This window comes from Crinia signifera, chromosome 7, assembly GCF_055691185.1.
Source record: "Crinia signifera chromosome 7, ASM5569118v1, whole genome shotgun sequence".
NCBI classification, from domain to species: Eukaryota; Metazoa; Chordata; class Amphibia; order Anura; family Myobatrachidae; genus Crinia; species Crinia signifera.
This window is the reverse complement of record NC_139223.1, coordinates 148897352-148922641: the sequence shown is the minus strand read 5'-3', so window position 1 is coordinate 148922641 and position 25290 is coordinate 148897352. Positions and strand designations below refer to the sequence as shown.

Genomic DNA, 25290 nt, shown 5'->3' with positions numbered 1-25290 from the left:
GCAAAATACTGGGGATACTGCCATCTATCATTATAGGAGAGAGAAGAAGAAATGGGTTATTTCTTTGTTGCTGGCATACCAGCAGCTACTGCATCAGGCAAGAGAAACTGTCATTTACTATAAATTTCATACAAGGATAACACACTGGAAGGAATTCAATGGTGGGTGAAGAATGCAAATTACATTTGCCATGGCATTTATATACCACAAGCGGCAGCCCAACTCACACCCTTTGCCCAGACGATTTGCCCCTGATTCACAGAAAAGTGCTCGCTGTCCATAAGGAGCAGTAAGTGTCATGGGAATTTAATTTGCGGGGTTTGAATTCCTCTCCCAAGATTCCATGCGAAATATACATTTTTAATGTCTGAAATGTCTGAATGGCAGAAAGAGGCATGGCATTACGGTAGAGTTTCTTGGCCTAGTTGTATTGGTATTTATATATAAATATATTTTATATGTACTGTATATTCATTTAGTAGGATATATGCACGAAGGGAATGATTTAGAAATGAGAATATAGATGCCTGTTGGTATATTTGAAAGATTTTCTACTTTCTACTTGGGTTTCTATCTAAGGTACTCTATATATTTTGAGTTACACACATTATAAGATATGCAAAACTTTAAACTTAGCATATAGATGGGCTTGGAGAAAAGATACTACAATCATAATCATCAATTCAAAAACTTGACATTGGTTCGGGCAGCTGAAAAATGATGTATTTTGTAGACACTATATTTAAAAAGTGATATAACTCAAAATAAGACACATTTCACCCACGCCACCTCTCCAAGTACAAAGGACTGCAACTATAAAATATTGTAAATGTTACTCTAAATAAAGCTATAAGCAAACTCGCCTTGGACAAATTCCCCACTGAGGTGAACTACATTAGCTGCCCTATCCTGGAGGGATGCGGTTAATTTCCCGGCGGTCGGAATCCCGACACTGGAATCCCGACCGCCGAAATCCCGAAACTTTCTCCCTCCGTGGGTGTCCACGACACCCATAGAGGGAGAATAAAATAGCGTGCCGAGCGTAGCGAGGCACCGGGCCCGCTGCGTGGCGAGCGCAGCGAGCCCGCAAGGGGGGGCGATCCATGTCCCCCCCTTGTCGGGATTTCGGCGGTCGGGATTCCAGTGTCGGGATTCCGACCGCCGGGATCCCGACCGCCGGGAAATCATATCGGATCCATCCTGGAGGCAGCAGCCTGGAATTTGGCAAGTATAAACCAGACTATACTAAAAACTGAAAATAGGACCTAATTCGAATGAAAGACTGTAAATTATAAGGTCAAAGAGGAGCGCTGTGATACTGTATGGACAATGACAGGAATGGAAGGAGCTAACTGAAGGGACTAGGGAAGGGGTGGGGGTAGAAGTGAGCTATGAATAGGAAAGACTGCTCTTCTCCTCTGACGATATATGCAGGCCTTAAAGTGGTCCTGGAGGGGTGGTGGAACTGCCCCCCTTCATTAGGCAAAGCCTAGACCAGTGGTAGGGAGTGTGTGCCCTACCTCCGGAGCATAAAGGGACATTAAAATTACAACACACAGTAAAACAATCATATTCACATTACACCACATGTAGTGCCATTGATTCATATTAAATCACACAGTAGTGCCCCTAATACACATAATGTCCACAGATGTGGACATTATATACATCTGTCATTCTAGCAGCTCATTGTCCATGTCCCTAAGCAGTTACATTCCCTGTGTTCCTTCAGCAGCTGCCACTCCACTCTGAGTCCCTCCAGCCTCCTCTCACCCTGTATTTAGCATGCCTGCTCCTCTTAGTATCTCTTCTTCGTTGCAGCGGCGGTGATGGCATGACATCACATACGCCGTGGCAGAAGGAGAAGCCCCTGGGACAGGCTTTTCTGTTGGAATTACTGTTCAGGGCAGTGCTAGAGGTGGAACTCAGTTTCCCCTAGCATAAGAGGTGGTGGAACTCAGTTCCACCCCATTCCCCCTTACTTTAACCCCTGGTTATATGGATACAGCTAGAACGTGGGGTTCTAGAACTACAGACCCTCTTACAGCCACTAGGGCTTGACAAAGCTAAAACCAATCGGAAACACCTGAGGCCCTGTTACGTTCTCCAATGATATTCTTAAAAATAAAATTCTCATATGTTTTCATCTAATTATAGGGGCTCCATTTTTTTGAAAGTGGGAGTTTTTTTTATTATTTTTGTAAAAACATTTATTTATTTGTTTTAAATTATAGTTTTCACCCCAACTGTGTGACTGTTTATGTACAATAAATATATATTTTTTTGGTTCAGTTTCATGCACCAAATTTAATCATTTCAGTTATACATTTCAATACTGGAAGGCCACAAAGAAACCTAGATAAAAGTATTTATACTTTTTGTGAGAGTGGTACCACAACATTAGAATATACATTTGGTACCTAAAGAAACCTTTTTGTATCAATTTTAACTATTCCCTGAGTAAGAGAGAGTACGATAGTCTTTATTCAAGTTTTTCTGGGCAAAGGTCACACATGATTTGTATTCTAAAAGAAACCTTTATACAGTATACTGTACTTCAGGTGTCTTTTTGGGAGTGCCGCGAAAAAACGCACAAGGGACCAGCCGTTGGGAGTGTTATTTTTATGAGTGTTATGATCTGAGCTAAAGGCAAGCACTGTAATACTTGAATTGCTGTCTCCTGGTACATCATTTTTGCTATTCAAGAATCAGTGTCAAAACCTGATGCCCTGGGAGGCATTTACCAGATCGTTGAAAGAAAACATTTTAGTGATCCTGAGGGCACATTTTACTATCTCTACATGACCAGATGGTATTCACTCAAGCTTTAAGAGAGAAACTGTGGCAGATATTACTTTGGCTCTAGTTGCAAACGAAGCTGAAACTTTCAAAAGCAGAAAGATAAGTGACACTTTGTCTTCCTCAGTCTCCAAAACAACAGACAAAGCGTTGTCTTCCTTCTAACATCACCGCTAGATCTCATAGTGTCATGTCGCTGTAGCGATTCTTTGGATCTCATCTCTGTAATATACTTTTTTTTTATTAACAGATACATTGTCATATTTGAGCTTGTGTATTTATACACTTTACAATATGATGGTTGTCATCTTTTCCTATAAATATAATAAGGAGCACAGCAAGATTACCGTACATTCTACGCTGTCTATAAGACTGTGCTATATACTTTATGCATATTTTAATAGGATGCGGTTGTTAGGTCGCCAGTAAAACGTTTGACAGTCCATTGTTTGACACATGAAAAAAGGTTGACATACAGATGGAGACAGCCTCCCTCTTGCTGGCGAATCGCCAGATTGTCTCCTCTGGCGATCCGCCAGCGGCGAGGCGCTCCATCTGACTGAGACGCGCGTGCGTCTCACACGCATGCGCCTCTCAGTTTCCAGGCGGCGGGGCGACGGGAACCCTGTCTGTCTCCGCTTCAGGGAGACGAACAGGGTTAACAGGGTTAGGGGGGAGAGCGGGGAGGCAGTAGGGACCCCGGGTGACCGCCGGCAAGCCGGCGGGGACCCGGGGGAAGCGCCGTCGGAAGGGGATGCGCGTGCAGATGGCGGCTGGCGGGGGATGGCGGCTGGCAATTCTTTCGCCATCCCCTGCAAAGCTGGGACCAGCTCCATCTGTACCTTAGTTGGACATGTTCGAAATTAAATAGGTTTACATGAGAAAGGTCGACATGAAAAAAGTCGGCTTGAGTTTTCAATTTAAAAAAAAAAAAGGTGGCTCCATATGGGACATAGGGGGAAATTTACTAAGATGGGAGTTCTATATTACATTGGATGTTGCTATAGGCAACCACTCGGATGCTATCAATTATCTTCTAAAAGGCGCTAAATATATAAGAAGTAAATTCTGGATGGTTTCCCATAGCAACATCCCATGAGCCTGAAGCAAGGCGAGTGGAGCAACCCATGCAAGGGGACGCTGTACACTTATACGGTATCCATATTGACCTATTGCTTTTGTCGACCTTTCGACCAAGTTGAACTTACTGTAGTCATGTTGCCCATTTTCATGTGTCTACCTATGGCCTGTTGACCAATAGTGGTCAACCTATTCACTGCCCACCTTCTTATTGTTGACCCTATGACCCATACCCTTTATTAACATGTTTGGCACACCATTGTGTATGTACGACATCACAATATCCATACCTCATACATAGATTATCAATAAACACCTCCAATGATAGTCAATAGTACATTCTTACTACATTTATATGCATGTCTACCACTGGGGAGGTCTGAGACAGCTGGGATACTCACATGACAACAAATCTAATTCCATGGAGTTAATTTACTAAAGTGTGAGTTTTAAGAAGTGAAAGATGTTGCCCATAGCAACCAATCACATTCTACTTATCATTTATCCAGCACTTTCTCCAATGCCGGCAGGGAAGGGAGCAACAACGGGGGTGGGGGGGCAGTTGCAGAATGGTCATTGTTAACGAGCATGTACAGATGAGGGAGGGGGTCATTATCAATGTGTGGGAGAGCACATCTTTAATGATATTCAGTGTACACACTAGGCGATAGAGTAAAAGATATCGCTCAAATGGGACCCAGATTGCCAACACCAGAATATTGACAATTATGATGTTAACATTGGCTGAAATGTTGACAGTATAAATTTTGACACTTGGGAAATGGAAAGCATGTCGACATACTGGGGCAGATGTATCAATCTGCCCCTAACGTTTTTAAAATAACGGGTCTCGCTTCTCCTGAATAACATGGAGAAGCGGGCACCCGTTGCGGCCGAATGTATTACCGCACCCCCAGCTGATAAGGAGAGCCGTTATGCTATTACCGCGTGTTCTCCAGCGCAGCCTGGAGCCACAGCTGGGCTAGCGTTGTCCCTGCAGTGGGGATAGGACAACGCTAGCCCTGAGCTGGAAAAAGCGGCCAGGGAAATTTAACACCTGGGCGGCTGTTAATACACTGCTAATCACTAGGGGGGATTGCAGGGGACAGCCCCGCAGAGTGTAATTTGACTGGCTGTCACTTTCCCATGTTAGGTGCCCTAGTAATACATTGGGGGACTTAATCCCCCCCCCCCCCAGTTAATTAGCGTTACGTGCATTTCTGCACTTAACGCTAGTTCATACATCTGCCCCACTGTTTGAAAAGTCAACATTGTGAAAATGAAGATGTGCGTTCAGGCTAACATTAAGGAAGGGTTATGGAAAGAAGCAGACTAAAAACTCAGTGTTAACATTTCAACACTGTCAACAATACATCAGTGTTGACACTCTCAATGGTGACATAATAAACATGTTAACATTTTCAATGTCTACATACCGATCATGCTGGCATTGCCATGATGAACTTATCAAAAAAACTTTTTTTTACCATCCACATAATAGAGGATATCATACCCTTAATTAGGCCTGTTCTTCTAGGAGAGGCCCAATAAATGATCAGACCCTCACACCCAAAAAAGTATACACCAAGCGCTGAGTAGTACTTGGTATTTATCCTGGTGGTCATGCCATGGTCGACTACTAGAGGTCGACGGCATCTAGTTAGATGCCTATACTTGGTTGTCCGCATTTAGATAGGACAGTGACAGGAAATCAATGGAAGGTAAGCATCGACGGGAACCTGGTCAACAGTAGCAAAGTTCCGAATGTCAGCGAGATGCCCGTGGACACATTGTATGTGCACAGTTTCCCCTTGCATGGATCGCTGTGGGCATGGTGCCTCGTTACGCTCATCACACTATTTTATTCCTACTCTATGTCTACTTGAATAGTAGGAGCAGAGTGGACCGGCACACAAAAAAAGACGAAAAAGCTGTGTCGACCTTGCTAATGTCGGCCAGGTTCCCCGTGATGCTCACCTTCCGTCATATCTACAGCCGTGCAAGTCGACCAGATGCCACCCTGCAAATACTGGGGCAACCGCCCTCTATTCGCACACCATGCTCATTCGCCTGGTATGCAAATTGATGTTTTATGTAGGCCAGGGGGAAATTCCCACATCTTTTGATGGTCGCCAACCATCGAAAGATGTGGTGCGTGCACACACATATCAAAAGTGATTCTCAGGTCACTCAGATATGCGTGCACATTCGTGACGAAATGGGCGGGCAGCTGACATCCAGTGAACATCCATTCGTAGGCCAGAGGGAAACTCCCACATTGGGGAGGAAAATGGCGGGCAGCTGACATCTGATGATGTCAGCTGCCCACCCCCGGTGCCCACGTCACTGGGCGACTTCCATGGGAACGCTCAGCGCTTTCATGGAAACACCCATGAAACGCTCGGCATTCCCAATGGCAAGTACCCCGGCCCGCCGACCCACGCCCTCCCCCCCCTTCCCACGGACACAATGTTGGGTGCGTGCACCAGGCAAACAATCTGCCCTGAGGACACATGAACCTGGCGCAGGAACATGCACAGAAATGCACATTTGGAAAACATTGAGCATGCATGCAACTAACAGACCCGAATAAGGTCCAATGTATACTTGCATACAGGTGCATAAACAATAAATGGTTCTATTTCCAGAGTCCATCAAGAGCCTCACACATCACCCAGTCAATCAGAAAGCCTATCAGCGGAAGCAGCATCTACAGCCATGTACAGTTTTTCCTCTGACCAATAGGATTCACCTATTTTTTTTCTTTGTAGTAGTTTACACTCAGAACAGCCGATGAACTCATTTCTTTTCTCAGTAATTTCTTGCAGGTTTGATCCTTCCTGTTCATCACCAGTGCCATCAGCCTCCATGTTACTTCCAGGTCTCTAATCCACATCAGGTTCTTCACCTAGTAGATATTTCTTATTATCTTCTCTTTGATTCCTGCTGGTACAGTCTCCATAAGCTTTGCTGGTGGTAAATTACCTTGTTGTTATCTTTTCTCCTTTCCTGTTTATTTCCTGGGCAGGTGTCCATACAGACGTTTCTAAGCAGTGGTCAAATGACTTTGTAGACAGCACGTCTCCATCCATATTTATCTCCTTGTCTGTTTCAGAGCAGTCTGTGTTCCCTACAGGGGCCAAATGACTTTGTATAAGACACATCTTTCACCAAGCTTATCACTTGGTCGGGTGTCAATGCTTTCTCCATGTGATGAGTTGGGTTGATGTGATGTTGCTAATTCAATGTTCCACCCTTGAATTATCGAACGTATTTTCACCAACTTCTGTGTCAGTGTCTTCCTCTGTCTCATCTTTTCCTACCTTTGACATATTGAAACAATTATCAAGTCTTGTTCGATGACCAGGCAACAACACTCTTCTATTTCCATCAAATCGACGTTGTTTACAATGTTTTTATCTCCCATGCTGAGAGGCAAGACATCAATAATCCTTCTCTCCATGACAGGTAGTAAAGCTATAACAACCAGTGAAAGTACATGTTTTATCACAAGCTCTGAGAAAATGAATGGAGTGTTCTGAGATGTTCAGGACATCATGCAAATGAGACTCTGTGATAACACAGAGCCCAGGAAAACAACAAGAGCTTACTGACAGTGACATCAAAATAGTTGGCCAACAAGTGTTCCTTGAATAATGGAAATATGAAACAAAGTTGGATGCATGAACTACGATCTTGTTATGTCTCCCTATGTTTACAATAGTTAGTTGAGCCTTGAATAAATGAACTTACTGGTTGCTCACTGCATGCTGCCATAGATCTAGGAAAGACTGCCCATTTACCCAGGTGATTGATAAATATATACCACACACTGGTGCTCATGAGTTGGTTATATGGTAGTTATTTTGTTCATGAAAAAGGATTTACTGTACATGCATCCATTTGCAGATTGAGTTGATTTCTTAGAGGCAGAATGAGGGACGGAAGGTACGGGTGAGTACAGTAGGGAGTGTTCATGTAAATGTGAATGACATAGATCTACATGCATACGCATACACATGTGTCAGGAGGTATACAGTATCTCGTATACTCACCTGGCCACCACATACCGTGGTTTCTGACCCAGCAAATGGAAAAGTGGCTGACGGTACTCACCCTGCATACAGTGCAGCCCCTGAGTCCCTTCATCAGTGGCACAGATGTGGTTTGTCATATGCGGCAGATGAGAGGTTTTGGGAGATGTCCTGCGCTGAACTGAATGCAGAGTGAGCATTGACAGCCGTTGTTCCAATTTCCAGGCTAGAAACTATGGCAAGTAATACTCCCCTAGCACAGTCCAGGGCGTGGGACTGCTGCTGTCCCATTACAGGGTCAGATTTTCCTGTGTGGGGACTTCTTGTGTGTGGGGGCCCTGGGAAAACTGCCCCTGCTGCTGATGGCACTGATGATATCCAAAAAGAATATTGCCGCTGTACCCCCACATAAACTTTTTTTTTTTTGGAGCTGTGGAGGGGGCAGGTGGCAGTGGTGCGGGGGGCAGGCAGCAGAGCTGCGGGGGCAAGCGGCAGTGGTGCGGGGGCATGCGGCAGAGGTGCGGAGGCAGGTGGCAGTGGTGCAGGGGCAGGCGTTGGGAATGAAGCGGTAGCTGGGAGGCGCGTCGGGTATGACGCGGGAGCCGTCTTCCGGATGCTGGGGATGCCACGCTGCGTCCTGCGCAGTGTGAACTATGACCGAATCACGCTGCGCAGGCCACACACCGGGTCAGCCGGGCAGCGGCTGCTCAGACGCTGCCCGGCATTAAACTGTGCATGCGCAGTCTATTCCCGAAATCCCAGGATTGGATAGTCCAATCCCGGGATTGAAATCCCGGACATTTTGTGGCCAAATCCCGGGATCCCGCCGATCCCGATCCTGGGATTGGCCACCCTAATCGGGACTCCTATCAGACGCAGATGCATATTTATTTTACTTGATTGATATTTCCATTTCTCAAACAGAATTTATGGAAGATTGCACTGCAGCTTTTAATGAGGAAAGCAATATTTGTGTGTATTTAATTATACTGTCTATGATAAGTATTTTTTGCACTTTTATCTAATTATTTGGCTTTTTTTTGTGGTTGTGAGAGCAACTACCCTAAAATGACAACAGGAATTTTGATGGTTGAAGTGTCATTTCTTAGGGTGTGTGATGTAGATAAGGTCTCAGAATTTTGATCTGTGGTCAGGCTGTTAAGGAATGTTGGGGGTTATTCTGGTTGATTCGCAAGGATGCAAATTCGCAGCCTTGCGAGCCCACCAAACCCCGTCCGGCGAATCCCCCACCGCACTGGCTGCGAATGGATGTTTAACATAAACATCCGTTCACAGGCTACGGGGGAACACCCACATCATTTGATGGTCGCCAACCATTGAATTATGTGGAAGGCACACGCACATCTTAGGTTGCTCTGAGGTAAACTTAGATGTGCGTGGGCATTCTGAAGGATGTGGGTGGTCAGCTGACATCCGGTAAATACTAATCCTGAGAATTCGGCAGCTTAGTAAATTTGCAGAATTCTCAGGCCGTATTTTCACGCCAATCACGGACAATCTTAGTCAATTTCCCCCAATGGATTTTTTTTAAATACTGTATCCCAAAGGTTTACAGCATACAGTTTACACTTCCATTATACAGTAAACTATTGGGATAAATTTACCTACTTCCGCTGGAGGCCGGGGATGGTCGCATGCCCATGGAGCTCCTTCTCCCCATCCACGGAGCTCCACCATCCCCGGCCTCAGGAGCAGCGTGTGGCGGAGGGGATAAGGACAAGGCAGAGGAGCCGGGCTGGCAGTGGAGGAAGCGAGCTCCAAGAGCCAAAAGCTGAGGACACAGCGGCCTGAGCAAGGAGGTGGCTGCTGAAACGAGCGCTGAGGACGCCTGGAGGCACCCGGCCGGAGAAAGGAGAGCGCTGCAGCCCCCGGCAGCACCATAAGCCTTGGGGACACCCTGGGAAGGCAGATAACCTCTGCTTCCTTTCTCTATGGACGCAGAGGGCTGGGCACAGGCAGGACCAGCAGACTCGGTGCGAAGGACCCAGCTCAGGAGGGGGACAGGAGGCACATCAGCCAGGGGGACCCCCGGCATTAAACCCAGGGGCTGGCAGGATCCCCCCCCCAGCAGGCCGCATCAGCCCCGGGCAACTCTGCAGTGGTGCCGCACCTACACCCCACTGACTCTCCCCCTGCCTCACTGACTGACTCCCCCCCCCACCACCACCACCACCCACACGCTACCCACGGCTCTCCCTACAGGCCATCAAGATGGCACCGCAATGGCTGCCTAGAAACTGTGCACTCAGCCATATGTATCCCATGTTTCCTGTGTGAAAATTGTACTGTCTCTGCTGTAACTGTGCTGTCTTTGCTCATACTGTTACCTCATACTGTGCTCATACTGTTATACCTGGCTGCTGCAACGACCAGTGGCGCCGCTGATGGCTGCCTAGGTGCTCTGCAGCTTGACGGGTATGTGTTCCCTGTGTGATAACTGTACTGTATCTGCTTATATTGTTACCTACCTGGCTGCTGCAACAACCAGTGGCACCTCTGATGACTGCCTAGGCACTGTGCAGCTCGGCGGGCATGTGCCCCCCCGCATGTTATGTCTTAATGCGCAAGCACACATGGTTAATAAAGTTGATTCTATTCTACTTCGGGATACCGTAAACTGTCTGTATACAGTAAACGTTAGGGATACAGTAAAAATGTGTTGATCAAAAAATATAAAAAAAAATGTACTGTACTGTAGTTTCCACCTAATAAACAGAGTCCATTCCAAAGCAAATGCCACATATGGCAATCTTTCATAAATCCAAAGCTTCCTTTTCAATTATCTAATTCTAAACATGTGAAAAATTACAAATAGTTGAAAAAGCCAAAGCTAAGTATAAAATTCAAAAAGAAGTTTGCACCTCTACAAACGATAGGGCATATTTCAGATTGAGCACTCGGATCTCGCAAATGAAAACAGGAGGTGTCTATCTCCTACAGACACCTAGGGTGAAATGTAATAGGATGAGAGAAGCAGAGAGTGAGAGATTTGGTAAGAAATCTCCAGTTTTTTTAAAGCGGTAATTATTTACACTGCAAAAATCAAACTGATTGCTGCTTTAAAAAAAGTGAAGATTTGTTACTAAATCTCTCACTGTCTGAATCTCTCATCCTATTACATTTCCCCCATCCTGCTAGCACATCTCCCACTAATACCCCTTTCAAATCGCAAAGTTGGTTTGGACAATTTACAGAGGACGACCCAGGTTTAACCCTTCTTACAACCCAGGTCGAAATGATATGGTCAACCCAGGTTATAAGCTGTGGTGCTTTCACACTGCACCTCAACCCAGGTCCTTATGTCACCAACCCGGCAATTACCTGGGTCCGAGATGCAATGTGAATGTAATATTAGAAATATCTTGTTTATCCTTCCCTTTACCAAACAGGAGCACCTTTTTTGTTTAAAATTAGTATTTCATTCTGTGAGATTTGACTTTCAATACACAATTGCTGCAGCTTAGATCTATTTGCATAAATGGATGTTATGTCACTTTTGTCCAATCAGACGGGGTGTGGTATGAGCTCCTGAAAGTCGGGATTCTGTCAGTCTTTAGTCCGACATCGGAATCCTGACTGATGATACTCCGACAGGGGGCGAGCGCAGAGAAGCCCCTTGCAGGCTCACTTCAATCACCATGCTGGGGGCTCGGTGGCTCGCTGCACTAGCCACTAGTAGTGGACTCCCATGAGGGAGAATAACCCCTGTAAGTCGGTATCCTGACTGTCAGGCTTTTAACAGTAGGGATTCAGATGCTGGTCTATTGACTATGAATTGGGACTGCAGTGCTACATACTACTTTCTCATCAGCCAATAATAACACACATACCAATAGAAAACAGTGACTAGTTAAAAATGTAAATAGTGCCCAGTCAAATCTGATCTAAAAGAATTTTGACCACGAAGAACCATTGTTTTATTTAGTCAGCACCTACAGTTGTCTCTGTTATTTTTATTCTTATCACTAAAAACTGTTGTGAATGATGAGTGTACAGGTGCTGATATTACACAGTTATACATACACACACACACCAGCGAATGACTCACACTATGAACATCCCAGTGACATAACCAGTGGTGGTGGTTTATTTATAGATGGCAGGTACCGCTTTACTTACTGTTACATGTACAGTGGTCATGGAGTGGAACTTAAAAATGTGGGATCAATAGCCGATGACTGTATACAGAAAATGGGCAGTTTTGCAGGGATGCTGGAACAGCTTTATTTTCAGGTATTAAACAGGCGCTAAGCAAAAGACAACTCCCACCATGTCACACTACGCAGTATCAAGATAGCCACGAAACATGTTTAGAAGATATCTTGGTGGCCATCTTGGGATAGGGTAGGAAACCTCCCTGGAAAACATTGGAGTGTAATTTTTGTATCTAGGGAGTCATTGGGGCTGATAGTGTAGGGTACACGCCCACATGGCATGGCCACACCCACATAGGACTGGTGACAGATCCTCTACTTTTCACTATATACCCTTGATAACTTTCAGTTGTAGGCCCATGTTTCCCTTAATATGTCCTGGAAACTAATTTTGGAATGTCTCAGAGCAACGAACAATCAAAAATAAAATGATATCATGTATAAGTGATTACTCACGGTTTTCTGCCTTGATTGGAAGAATTTGGCCTATCTTCTCAGGGGAATCTGGACTTTCAATCTTTGACAAATTCTCAAAATTCATAATGAACATCATGGCTACACCCTCCTGGTTCTTCACTGGAATGACATGTGTGCAGCAGACAAATGTTGTCCCTGAAATAGAGAAACAAAATCCAAAATTAGACATGATAATTTCAATTTAATATTCAATCCTAAATTGGAATATTTAAAAAATAATCTTTAATGGTTAAATTCACATTCATGGCTGGGGAATGCAGAACAGTAGCTGGGCATTTCTCTTATTTTAGCATCATGATATGTCTTTCTTTGCATATTAAAAAGGGCAACTCATGCAATCCAGTGGGAACCACTTCTCTAGATTACTGACAGATAACAGAATTATTTTTTTTTTTTTATTTGCTTTTGCCAACCAATCAGCTTCCACCTAGAATGTTATTGAATAAATGCTAGCTATTGTAGAAGTTGTTTTTTATGGACAACTTCTCTAAACACCAGAAGTCCAACAGGTCCACAACACCACTCAAGAAACAAAGGACCACAGAACCATCAGAACATTCTCTGTGCATGTGGGGATGCTGATCCAAGTGTGTGGCAGGACAAAGCAGAACACAAGGTTGTTAGGAATAGCCTCAGAATAATATATCACCTTAAAACATTGTATATATTTATATTAGGACATGGCTCAGAATAGGATGTCACTGTTGCCGTAAGTGTATTCATATCATGGAGAGTGGGGCCATTCCTCTGGGAGCATGCCAGGGACAGTGCCTCCCCTGTCATAAATCATTAACATAATAAAATAATACAAAGAAAATACTTATGACACATTTTTACCATGTCATTTTTTTTTATTGGTTTAGGAGGCACCGAGAGCAGTGCCTCTGGCTGTCAATGTAAAAGATCCAGAAGCAGGGGCCGGGGCCAAGCTGCAGGCGGTAAATGACCATTAAAAAAGCTGTATAAGAGGCACCTATAGAAGTGCCTCAGTGACAGACACATTCTTTCTGCCCTTAAGAAAGCAGATGTGATTGAGCATCAGATCCTCTCACTATCTCCTTGGTGAAGGAGATAGTGCTGATCTGCAGGATCAGGTGCATGGTCTGCTGTAGCCCCAGATCCGCCGCTGCCGCCCGGATCGCCTCAGTCACACGCATTAGCCTGGGCTGCACATCCTCCAGCCCCACAGCCCAGGGCTCGCAGCTCCCCAGTCACACCTTCATTAGCTCCCCTGGCAGTGCCTCTCCAATCACTCTGTTCACTGCACGCCACTGGAGCATGTCTAGTGCTCCTAAGTGCTAGGCCTCTTGCAATAATGGAAATATCCCCTCCAATCTACACTTCTCCTATAGTAAATGACAATAGATCAATATACAAAGTGATTTCTGATGTCATTGTACAGTATAGAATCATTCTAGTTTGTTAACATCACTTCAAATCATTAAGAAAATGTGTTTATGAAAAACACATCCAGTAACCAAGTTATTTCAAAAGCAACAGGACTATTTTCTTGATATCTTTATTTTTAAATGATCTAATTAGATCCTAGAATACTGAGTATCTCTTTTAAGATTTATGCATGTTATTATTTATAACATTTTACTGTGCCTTGCTCCCTTATATCTGTAGATAATAGTTGAGTTTGTACTCATGGGTCCGAATAGACATCATTAAAACCTACTAATGGGCCCCTTACATCAGTAATTAATTGTGACAATCCTCAGATCTGGAGATGATTGTCACAATTAATCGTTAATGTGTGGACTCCCCCTTGATTGATCGGGATGGCCAATCGATTGCTGAATCTAAATTTTTAAACATGTTTAATAATCTGGTATTATCTGCGGTTGTTTTTTATATGTGTGGGCATTCCCGTTTCGTCTTATTCTTCTATTTAAATTCTGAAAAGAAGTAACATCTGAAATGACAATCGATTGAGGTGATGTATGGCCACTTTTCAGATATGAAGATGCAATCTTTAGATGGAAAAATCTGGCGATCACTGAAATAAATCTGTAATGTGTGGGCAAGTCAAATAGATTGTCGAAACCATTTATTTGGCCAAAAAAAATCATTGGATCTGGAAAACCATTAATTGTGATTGCTGATGTATGGGGCCCATAACATTATACGTTCATGGAAAACAGTCAGAAACATGTGTCTTGAAGATAAAATTTATCTAGGAATATAGAAATTCAGATCAATATGGATTTTATAATATAACTTCCATAGTAACTTCACATGTAATGATTTTTTAGTATGAAATTAACTGTTGCTTTAAAAAAAAAAAATCTGTGTTTGTGTGCAGAATTCAGTGTACCAGATTTCATGTCTCTGCTTCACTTTTTCCACATTTTGTTATGTTACAGCCTTATTCTAAAATGGAATAAATTAATTTTCCCCTCAAAAATCTACAATCAATACCCCATAAAGACAACGTGAAAAAAGTTTTTGGGTAGATTTTTGCAAAATGTATTAAAAATAAAAAACAAGAAATTACATGTATTCACATCGTTTGTCACAACGCTCAAATTTGAGCTCAGGTGCATCCTGTTTCCACTGATCATCCTTGAGACGTTCCAACAGCCTAAATGAAGTCCACCTGCGGGAAATTCAGTTGATTGGACATGATTTGGAAAGGCGCACACCTGTCTATATAAGGTCCCACACTTGACAGTGCATGTCAGAGTACAAACTAAGCATGAAGTCAAAAGTGAGTGTTTTACTGTCATAACTTGTTCTTGATAAAAGCACTGTGGGCACTGAAACGTTGAGCACCTGACGAGTCGTTTCTTTAAGTCCTGAGTGCCACCGCCACAGTCGTCTATACGCTGCTGCTGTATGTTACAGTGTGCATCTCGGAAGGCACCGGGCAAGTCACCTGTCATCCAGAGTATAAATGTATGTATTAAAGAGGCATTTTGGGTTGAAAAAGAGACTGGAACTGTGCTAGTTTGCATGGTCCCAAGCTTTTCAATAGACGGAAACACAGAGGGCTGATTAAGCCTGAAGAGGCATAAACCACTGAGGGTTCTTCACAGGTTACACAGTGCTGTTGGTCACATGTATGTTAATGAGGATGGGCACAAGGCCTATCAGAGCAGGGGGAGGGTTCTAGACAGGGTAGGAAGGGATCACGAGTTATAGTGACAAACCCTCTGTCTGAAGAAGCCCCACCCACCCTGCCCTCCTTTTTCTCTTCTTCTCTGGTGGCTGTAAAGAACGGTCATTCTTTAAGAACTCTGTGTGTAGGTAGTGGGGTGCACTCTCCCTCGACATCGATTGTCATGGGCCATGCTTCTGTCCGGGGGATGGCCATCACCACCAGGCCGGGTGGCTGACCAGGGAGAGTGATCACCAGCGATGTATGTATGCATAGTGATCTTTAACCCCACCTTTCCTATGGTGACCGTTCTTTAGTGCCGCCACCATTTATAGTCATAGTTTTAGTTGTCAAAATAAATTTGACATTCTTTTGAAACGCCAGCACTTTGTGTCCGTGTCTTATTTTAGGTTATTTATATAAGTTATTTAGGTTAAGAGTTAAGGTTGTGTTTAGGTTTGTCAACAGGCAAGGTGTAAACCAGGAGGATACCCGATGGTGAGTTTAGTAGCAGATAGCATATTTGAGGAAGTCATGAAAAAAAAAGATTTATGTCAATGACAATTCCTTAGTGTGCCACAGTTGAGAATCTGGACACCACTGAGAGGAAAAAGTAGCTGCAGCTTAATCGAGAGCTGGATTAAGATGTGTGACTGCCAGATCAGGACAGGGTCAAGTAGAAATGAAACATACGTAGAAGTTGTTGGAAGCAGAGAAAAGTTTAATATTAATACAGTAACGTTTAAATTAATTTAACAAATATATTTAAGTCATAAAGTGAATAAATGTCTAGTGTAGGCATTTTATAGAAACAAAGAGCAGTAATATGAATAATTAATATCTTAAATTTAGATGTCCTAATCTGCATGCATTATTCAATAGCAAGTTATTACTTTTAATTAGAGTAATGTTTATTTAAAACTTTTAGCTCAAATATTTATTTTAGTCTTTCACGTGAGGGGATTGTCACGGCTAATCCCCTAATATTGATTAATGATGTGATAAAAAAAGTGATTCCCTAGTTTATCAAATTCAGTAGCAGTAAAATAAAAAATCTCTGGTATTTATAATTTGCTGTCTGTAAACTTGCAAGCAAATGCCTCCAACACAATGAATGAAAATATCCATTACCAAGTCAAATTTTGTACTTTGTTTGCGTTGTATTGGTTACCCTGTGGATGGGTTTCATTTCTAAGACCACTTACATGCTTACATAGGGGGGAACCACACTGGAGTATAGGTACCAGTGGTGGGTGGTGCTGACAATAGATCCCAGAGGCGGTATATAGTCAAATGTTCTTCAGTAACAATTTGACACCAAAAAGTCGACATGGTTCAAATATGTACCAAGGCAACATCGTTAAACTGTTGACATATTCATAAGTGAAATGTTAAGATTCTAAGAATGTCGACGGTTAGGGATGGGTGCCACCAGGAGAGTTAAAGACAAGCTGAATGGTAAGTTTAGGGTAAGGTGCGGGTTAGATTAGGAGGGAAATACTCACCAGAATGCCAGACCTCTATGCTGGAGCAGATCTTCACGTGACTGCCATGAGCCAGAAGAAGATGCCAAAGCCACTTCTGCCATTGGGAGAATGTGAGATACCACTTTCCCACCATGGACAGCTTGTTTACATGACATATCATCTGGGTACACCGTACACATGATAAATGTCCATTAGCATTCCGTCATACCGCATGATGACAGTTTGACCCTGATGTCATTCTCATGTTGACCTGATGACTCTCGACAAGTCATAATCCCTCAAGGAGTGTGGGCCCCCGCTCTTAACTGCCTTGAGCCCCCTGAAGACTTTATCCTGGCCTGCGCAGCAGAACGCTATTAATGATATCATAAATGATCACTTCATATATCAATTAATTTGCCTTAATCATGTTATCAATAATTCTGATAAATGTGAGTACTCCTGTTACCCAATCATTCAAGAAATATTTGTTTCCAGAAAAGTAATGCTTTTCAACACAGTACTTAAGTCCCTTTTATAGTATGTGACATTTTTACGTTCAGCACAGTTCATCTGTTTGTTATGATCACACTTCTCAAGTTTTATCCATTGTGCCTTTAAACCATCTCATGCAATAGTTATACAATGGCACTTGCCTCAGTTTCCATGGAAACAAACAAAATGACTTTAGTAAACAGAAAATAAGCAATTTAGGACTGTTCCACAACTACTAAAAATAGCCGTGCTGTAGGATAGGTGCAGCTCAGACTGATTAAATAAGCACTATAGCTTTCACCATCTGAGAATAGCAGTCTTTAGGCTAATGAATAATGTTTCGTAAAGCTGTCTTGGCAGATAGCAGAGATTTTTCATCTGAATGTACAGCAAGCGTCAGCTTTTATAAATGGCTTTTCAATTGTTTGTTTACATTTCCTAGCTAGAAAGGAGCAATTCAGATTTATCTAGAAAACATTTGCCTGCAAAAGCTAATATAACAAATAGGAAATATAGCAGAAGACAGGAGGAATAAAAACATTATATATATATATATATATATATATATATATATATATATGGCGAATGAGGAACAGCACTCCCAAGGTGAAGTCAATGGTAGGTGCCTTCCTAGGTGCTCCGTGCGGAGTCCAACATATAGTACATAGAGGCGGCACTCAGTCAATAATAACGCTAGTCAGTGGTTGCGGGATCAACGTTTTGAAGTTTATTACTTCTTCTTCAGGATGCCAGGTACCCAAATGTGGGTGTGTAAAAGAACCCCCTGGGATTAAGTAATTGCAGGTTGTGCATGCACATTTAAAGCAGCCATTTTTTCTATTTTTTTGGAGACAATTTCCACTGGGTTTTAACCCAAGCCTGGAAATGTCATTTCTTACAAGGATGTCCCACAAATTCCTAGAACGAGAATAGCAGGGCATCACTTCGGTATGTGACAAATTAAGGTCTACATCAGTTTGAATGATTGACCACAGTTTTTTAGTGCTACGGTTAATAGCCGCTGATGAATTATTGTATTCAGTTACCCATGGGAAAGAGGTCTGTAATTTATATATACCATAGGCGCACCTGGTAGGAAGCCCAATACAATACATATAACAGGCGGAACTCGGAAATGAAAGTCTCAACAATTTAACGATACAATATACAAAATGTAACACCTGGTGACGTCACTAAGACCTGGCGAAAGTGCCACAAAATAAATATTGGGCACTGAAACATTGCCAACATCTAATGCCATTGTACACTCTGGAGTGCTGCATGCTGTGGATGATATCTGCGGTTTATTTGGGGCCAGGATACCTTATATACTCTGTGTATAATAGATAGATAGATAGATAGATGGATACTGTAGATGCATTTATCATGGGGCATACACACAGTGCGACAGGAGCCCCGGGCTGAGCAATGTGCTTAAGCACAGATAGCTCAGAACACATCGCTGGCACACATGCGATGCACCAGGAATGTGTGCAGAGCGATCTGTGAGGACCTGTGCGATCTAGTTAGATTTATACTGCATGCAGTATAAATCAATTCAGGCGATGGGGACCTGCAGGACCATGCATCAATGTTGCTCAGGGGTATACACACAGAGCGATTCTTGCTAAATTCCTAAGAAATCTAGTCAGATCACTTAGAAATAGGGCAAAAATGGAACATGTGTATGTCCCATTACTCTAAAAATTTAGAGTACCTATATTAATACTGGAACTGTCTATTAGTTACTTAAAGGGATAAACCCCTTAATAACCTTAAACAAAACACAAACCAACTAACATTAACCTACCTAACAATAAAGCTTCATGCCTAAACAATCCTGCAGCTAATCTACTACAGGTCGAGTATCCCGTATCCGAATATCCGTTATCCGAATTATTCCGAAAACCAGACATTCCAGAAAGTGAAAAAAAATTTTTTTTTTTGCTAAAAACTCACTGGGGACATTTGTAACAGCATCACTGGGGACATGATATGTAACTGGCACTATATATGTGCAAGACAATGATTGCTTGGCATTCAAATTCAGTGCTGAGATAGTACACACATTTTGTTTCACGTTTTGAAACCTTGTTTTTTGAACAAATAAAATATATTTGTGTGTATTTTATGTGGTAATAAAATATATTTGTGTGTATATTATGTGTTTATACAGCATAAATGCAAGATACTTCAAAATACATCATTGAAATATAAAAATATTCCGAAATACGGAATAATCCGTTATCCAAAATTCTCCTGGTCCCGAGCATTTTGGATAAGGGATACTCAACCTGTATCAGAGACAACATAACAATCCCCCTTTCCTCCTTCCAATCATCCACACATAATATACCATATAGGAAATGCAGACCAAACTCCAATACCAAAATTTACCTGATTACAGATATCAAAAGCAACTTCAGATTTTTTTGCCCTGTATATAAGAACTAAAGCAGTGGCATAACTATAGCCCAGCAGCCCTCGGGGTGGCGGGAAGACTCTGAGAAGGTGTTGGCGCTGAGGCGTCCGCAGGGCTACTGTTACCCGCTGCCATCTGCGGGTCCCGGCTCTCCCGGCTCCTGCTGCTAATAAAAAAAAGTGACACTTGAAAAATGGCTGCCCCTATACTGCAGACAGTTTTTGAGGATGCTAGAGGAGTTCTGCTGTATGGTGGCAGACATTTTCTTAGTGTCACTCTTCATTAGCAGCAGGAGTCAGGAGAACTGTGACCCGCAGACAGATGCGGCAGGAGGTACCGGCCACATGGGGGGGGTTGTTAACCCTTCTGGGGGGGGGGGCACTGCCAAAATTTGCGGCAGGGGGGGCGCATAATTAATAGTTATGCCACTGGAGTAAAGCTGGCGATACACTAGTGTGATTGGAAACTTTTCATCTGATTCCGCCGGATTGGGCCAAATAAAAAAAATCAGATGAAAAGATTTCCAATTCGATGCGCAATCCCCCTCAATTATATAGCAAACTCCTGTCAGTTTGCTTACCGTCTTCAAAATGACCGTCTATTCACAGCTGCGGAATGTCGCTTTGAAGAGCAATTCAGAGATAAATCTCATCATCATTGCTGGATTGTAGGTAGCAGGCAGCTCTGGGAGACTTGCCCACTATTCCAAGTGGCCGGGGGCACCACCAGATTTTCATTAGCCTCTTGGACAGCACTGGAGAATAGGCAAGTGTGCAACGGCCAAGAATTTAGTGATACATTGCGCTGCTAAATTTAGTTTACTTTAAGTTTAGTTAACAGCGCAATATATCACTGAATTCTTGGTTTGTTTTTCTCTTGTGAGTAACGGCAACTCACAATTACTTTGCTGCAGCAATTTTTCTCTCTCTTATTAAGAAAGAAATATTATCCCTTTCTTTGTTTGTTTTTTTATGTATCATTAAAGCGCTGGGTTATAGATTGAGGAGGTCTTGGCCTTGTGCTAAAATCCCCTCACTCCCCAATTTAAGTGTGCAACGGCACCCAGCTTGCGAACCACCAGGTTATTGAATTACTAGAGATGGATCTTTGGATCCCCTTCCTGTAAATTGACTCTGCACCTGCACAATAGTTTCCCCATGGCATTTAAGATGGGAGGACTCTCATTGAAAAAATGTATAATAAGGAATGACAGGTTGTTTGTGGGTGTCTCAAAGGTAAACTATGAGAAAAAATTCCAAGATTGTAGCTGTTAGGTGAAACATAAGCTGAAATTTATCAGGTGGAAAAAAAAAAAAAAAAGGGTCCGAAATATGGTAATTCTGATTAAATAAAACACTAAGGGGCATATTCAATTAAGTCAGTTTAAAAAAACGGACTTTAGTATTCAATTGCAGCTTTTTTGGCCGATTTATAGTAATTTTTCGCTAATGCAGTTAAAAAAAGTACTAAAAAAAAGTTACAAAAATATGTGGATCGGCAAGTAATTCAGGGCGTTTTCAACAATCGCCACTTTATCTGAATAGATCGAATGTAAATTCAACCTAAAAACGTCACCTACCAAAAACTGTAACACAAAATACACTTCCTCTTTCATTTTTTTATTGTGCCTTATTTAATCAATTTTTCACTAGTCTATTATAATTTTATATTGTTGCCTGAGAAGCCCTAAAAGTCCTTTATTTATAAAAAAGACATTTATGAGACCATAAAAGCTATCAAATCCATATTTATAATGGAAAATGTAATCTCAGAAAGCAATAACAGCTCAAGTTAATTTTAAGTTCTTTATTTTAGGTATACATATATTATCTTACTAAGATAGATACAGCACTTAGCTCATTTTTGATGCCTGATATAACACAACGGGGGAAATTTACTAAGAATATGAATAAGATTTTTCGAATTCTTAATACGAACTAATATGACTGCATATGGCTGTTTTAGCCGTATGAAAATTCATATTCCGGAGGGGAATTTACAAAGCAGTCAAATACGACTGCTTTGTAATCCCCGATGTCGTATTCATTCGTATAATATGAATTTGTATAGGCAGTCTGACTGATCCGTGCAGGCTGCAGTGTGTAAAAAAAAAAAGGAATAAATAAATAAATAAATAAAAAAACAGGCGTTTTGTCCCCCATATTTTGGGAACCAGCACCGGCCCTGGGGCTGGTTTTAAAAAATACAGCGAAGCCCTATTTGGCCGGTTTTCTGATTTTTTAAAACTAGCCCCTGGTGGGGACCCCACACCATTTTTTTTATTGATCCATACAGGCTGAAGCCAAATACACCTGAAAAATGAAGTGTAACCCGCTAATTGCCGATAATTTCCGGCCGTATTGAAAATACGGCCGGTTAGTAAATTGGGAATCATCATTCTTTTGAATGGTGATTCCTATTCGTATTCTGTCCTTGGCGTATACATACGTATTTGTAAATACAAATACGAATGTGCCATAAAATACGCCTACAAAATTCGTATTTTACTATGAAAATACGAATTTTGGGGTGTATTTGTCTTAGTAATTTTCCCCCAACTAATCTTAAAACCAGCATTTCCATTGATAACTTTTTTCTTAAAAAAGAAAGCATCTTTGATTAGCTCTCCTACAAACCTTTTCTTTGCAATATCTTTCTGAAGGGGGTGGTAGTGTGGCTGCCAGTTACACATACAGTATACAGACTCACAGCTCTAAGCATGTCACCAGGAGGAAGAAACGGGAGGACTAGTATGCAGAGTAGATATAGCCATAGTTGCCTACTCTCCGGGAGAGGGCAGCCAATTCAGTTAGGCAGGGGTGAGCGGAGCCATTGACAGGGCGGGATGGGGTTGGGACGGCCGGCGAATCACCAGTGTGGGGGCATGGCCAAAAAATTGTGTCTTCATGCCCCCCCCGTCATGCAATGCTGGTATTTCAGGCATTGCACGGCAGGGGAAGGGGCTACAGTCACGCGATAGGCTTAATTTGCTCCCAAGGATTGCCTGGTGGCTTGCCTACCTTTCAGGGGGGCTGAGAGGTTGACCTAATTTCCAGGACCCTCCTGGCCATTTTGGGAGGGTAGGCAACCCTGGATATAGCTTAAGGAGCATTCAAAAAGCCATCTTCTGCCATGTGACTATGGTTGCCATCTATCTATCTCAGTAGATATTAGCTTTTGCTTCCAGACTCCAGATTGCAAAGCATTCCAGAGCTTAGCAACCCCGATTGGATCTCTCTCATGCATAATTGCAAAGAGAAGCCCATGGGCTACAGATGGTGTTCCCCACTTGGTCCAAGCATACAGCAATGCAGTAAAAACTCAGTAAACTAGTTTTCAAAGTTTATACCGCATATTAGGCTTTTGTAGATCTCATCCTAAGTACTGAATAAATCAGTTTTCTACATTACGGTCTATTGACAATTAAGACATAAATACACTCTAAAAGAATAGCTAATAAATTATTATTATAACAATCACAATGGCGCTACAATGACACAATTTAGTGTGAATCGCTTAAAAGCTGTGGGACTGCCAACCTCACTCAGTAGGTGGGAGCCTTGTAGAGGTTTGATGCTGGCTCCAGGATCCTTGCCCACTATTCAGGGTGTCCAAGAGTGCCACAGGATTTTTAGGAGCTGTTCCAGGAGACGCAGCAAGTATACCCCACTATAGTATTCCATCTCTCTTTTTCTCCTTTGAAATTAAATAATAATTAAAAAAAAACATTGGGGGTGTACTATCTTGGACAGGAGTTCCACAATGTCAACATAAACCAGTTTTAGCATCTTCTTATTACAGTTTTAAGTTTATTATATCACTTGGTATTTTTGTCCATTTTTTCCACCATCAAGAATAAAGAAGACGGGGGCATTGGCTAGAGCAGCGCAAGTGAGTTGGGTGCATGTCAGGAACACTTTATAATTGAAGGTGCACTCACAATGCAACCCACCAGCTGTAAAAACAGCCTTACAAATCTGCCTACCTGCCCTGTGCCAGCAGACATCTGATTGGTGATGACAGACTTGCTGAGATCATCAGGAACTCATTGCAAAGCTCAGTGAAGAAAACATTATACTCAGGCTTGATTAGCATCTGTCAGAAAGGTAAGGGAAGCCATATAAGACAGCCAGCACATCTTATCTTCCATGAACATATGTAAATTGCCAACAACCTGCCGAGATGCTGTTCTTTGTTGACCTTTTACACAAATGAACTTTGCAAATGCATTAAAAAAATATAAGTCAGTGGATTCAGTTAACACATTAAAGCTATCTGCCTCAGTAGTTGAGCTACAGTGGCTTAAGTTTTCTTTGATTGCCTTATGGTTAATAATTTAAAGGTCTTCTCAAATGGTACTAGACAATATTCACCTAAAGCTACAGCCTTGTCTTTTAATGGAAAAAAGAAGGTAGATACAGACATTTTTATCAGCATATTGAACGAGCAAGAAAAGCTAAACAAAACAGCGCAAGTAAAAGTTCTGGTACAGAAAGAACTGTGCTACATTCCTTTTCCTTGGTTCTCATAACAGCCCCGGGAAGAGCGACTCATAGCTATTCTGTTTTATATTTATACTGCCTACATACAGCTCTTTCTTTGAAAAGTCCTGTGCTTTTTGAGTAAGTACAGGTCATATACTGTACGTATTGTGAAAATGGTCAAGGCATATCTTTTCTCTCTGTGCACATTGATTTAAGCATGGTAACTCATTCATAGACAGGAGGAAAAATGGGTCTTCTCACTTCACTGATAAACATATAGTACAGTATCTCTAGATCATACTTGCCAACATGCTGACTGCCCTCTCTGGGAGAGGACAGCCAGATCAGTGAGGCAGGGGGGCGGGGAAATCGCCGGGAGCGGAAAGGGGCGGTGCGGGAGCAGAGCCACGGTCGGGATGACCTGTTTGGAGTGACCGCATCCTTTTAGCCACGCCCCAACAATGCCGGTATTTCAGGCATTGCACTACATAGGGCGGGGCTAAAATGACGCAATTGTGTAATTTGACCAACGGACCCTTCCACTGAGGGGCGGTTTGCAGGAGATGCAGGGCTATGCGGGAGGGTTGCCCCCTTTCCAGGTGGCTGGGAGGGGGAACCGATTTCCGTGACCTTCCCGGCCATTCCGTGAGGGTAGGCAACCGTGCTCTAGACATTAGAGAAAGAGGAGCCTTGGCTATCTTCTGGCTAAAATGGAAAGCACATGTTGGGCCTCCTTTTATTCAGCATCACAAGCC

At 42.6% G+C, this 25290-nt stretch overlaps 1 protein-coding gene across 5 annotated transcripts in view; it reads right to left on the bottom strand.

Moving 5' to 3' along the window:
- The window catches only part of KCNH7 (potassium voltage-gated channel subfamily H member 7), a 416570-nt gene that overhangs the window by 213233 nt on the left and 178047 nt on the right, over positions 1-25290 (bottom strand). For all 5 annotated transcript variants that reach the window (XM_083153933.1, XM_083153934.1, XM_083153936.1 and 2 more), the window contains exon 3: positions 12545-12700. In XM_083153933.1, the coding sequence (XP_083010059.1) occupies positions 12545-12700 (156 nt within the window). The remainder of the gene's footprint in view (positions 1-12544; positions 12701-25290) is intronic.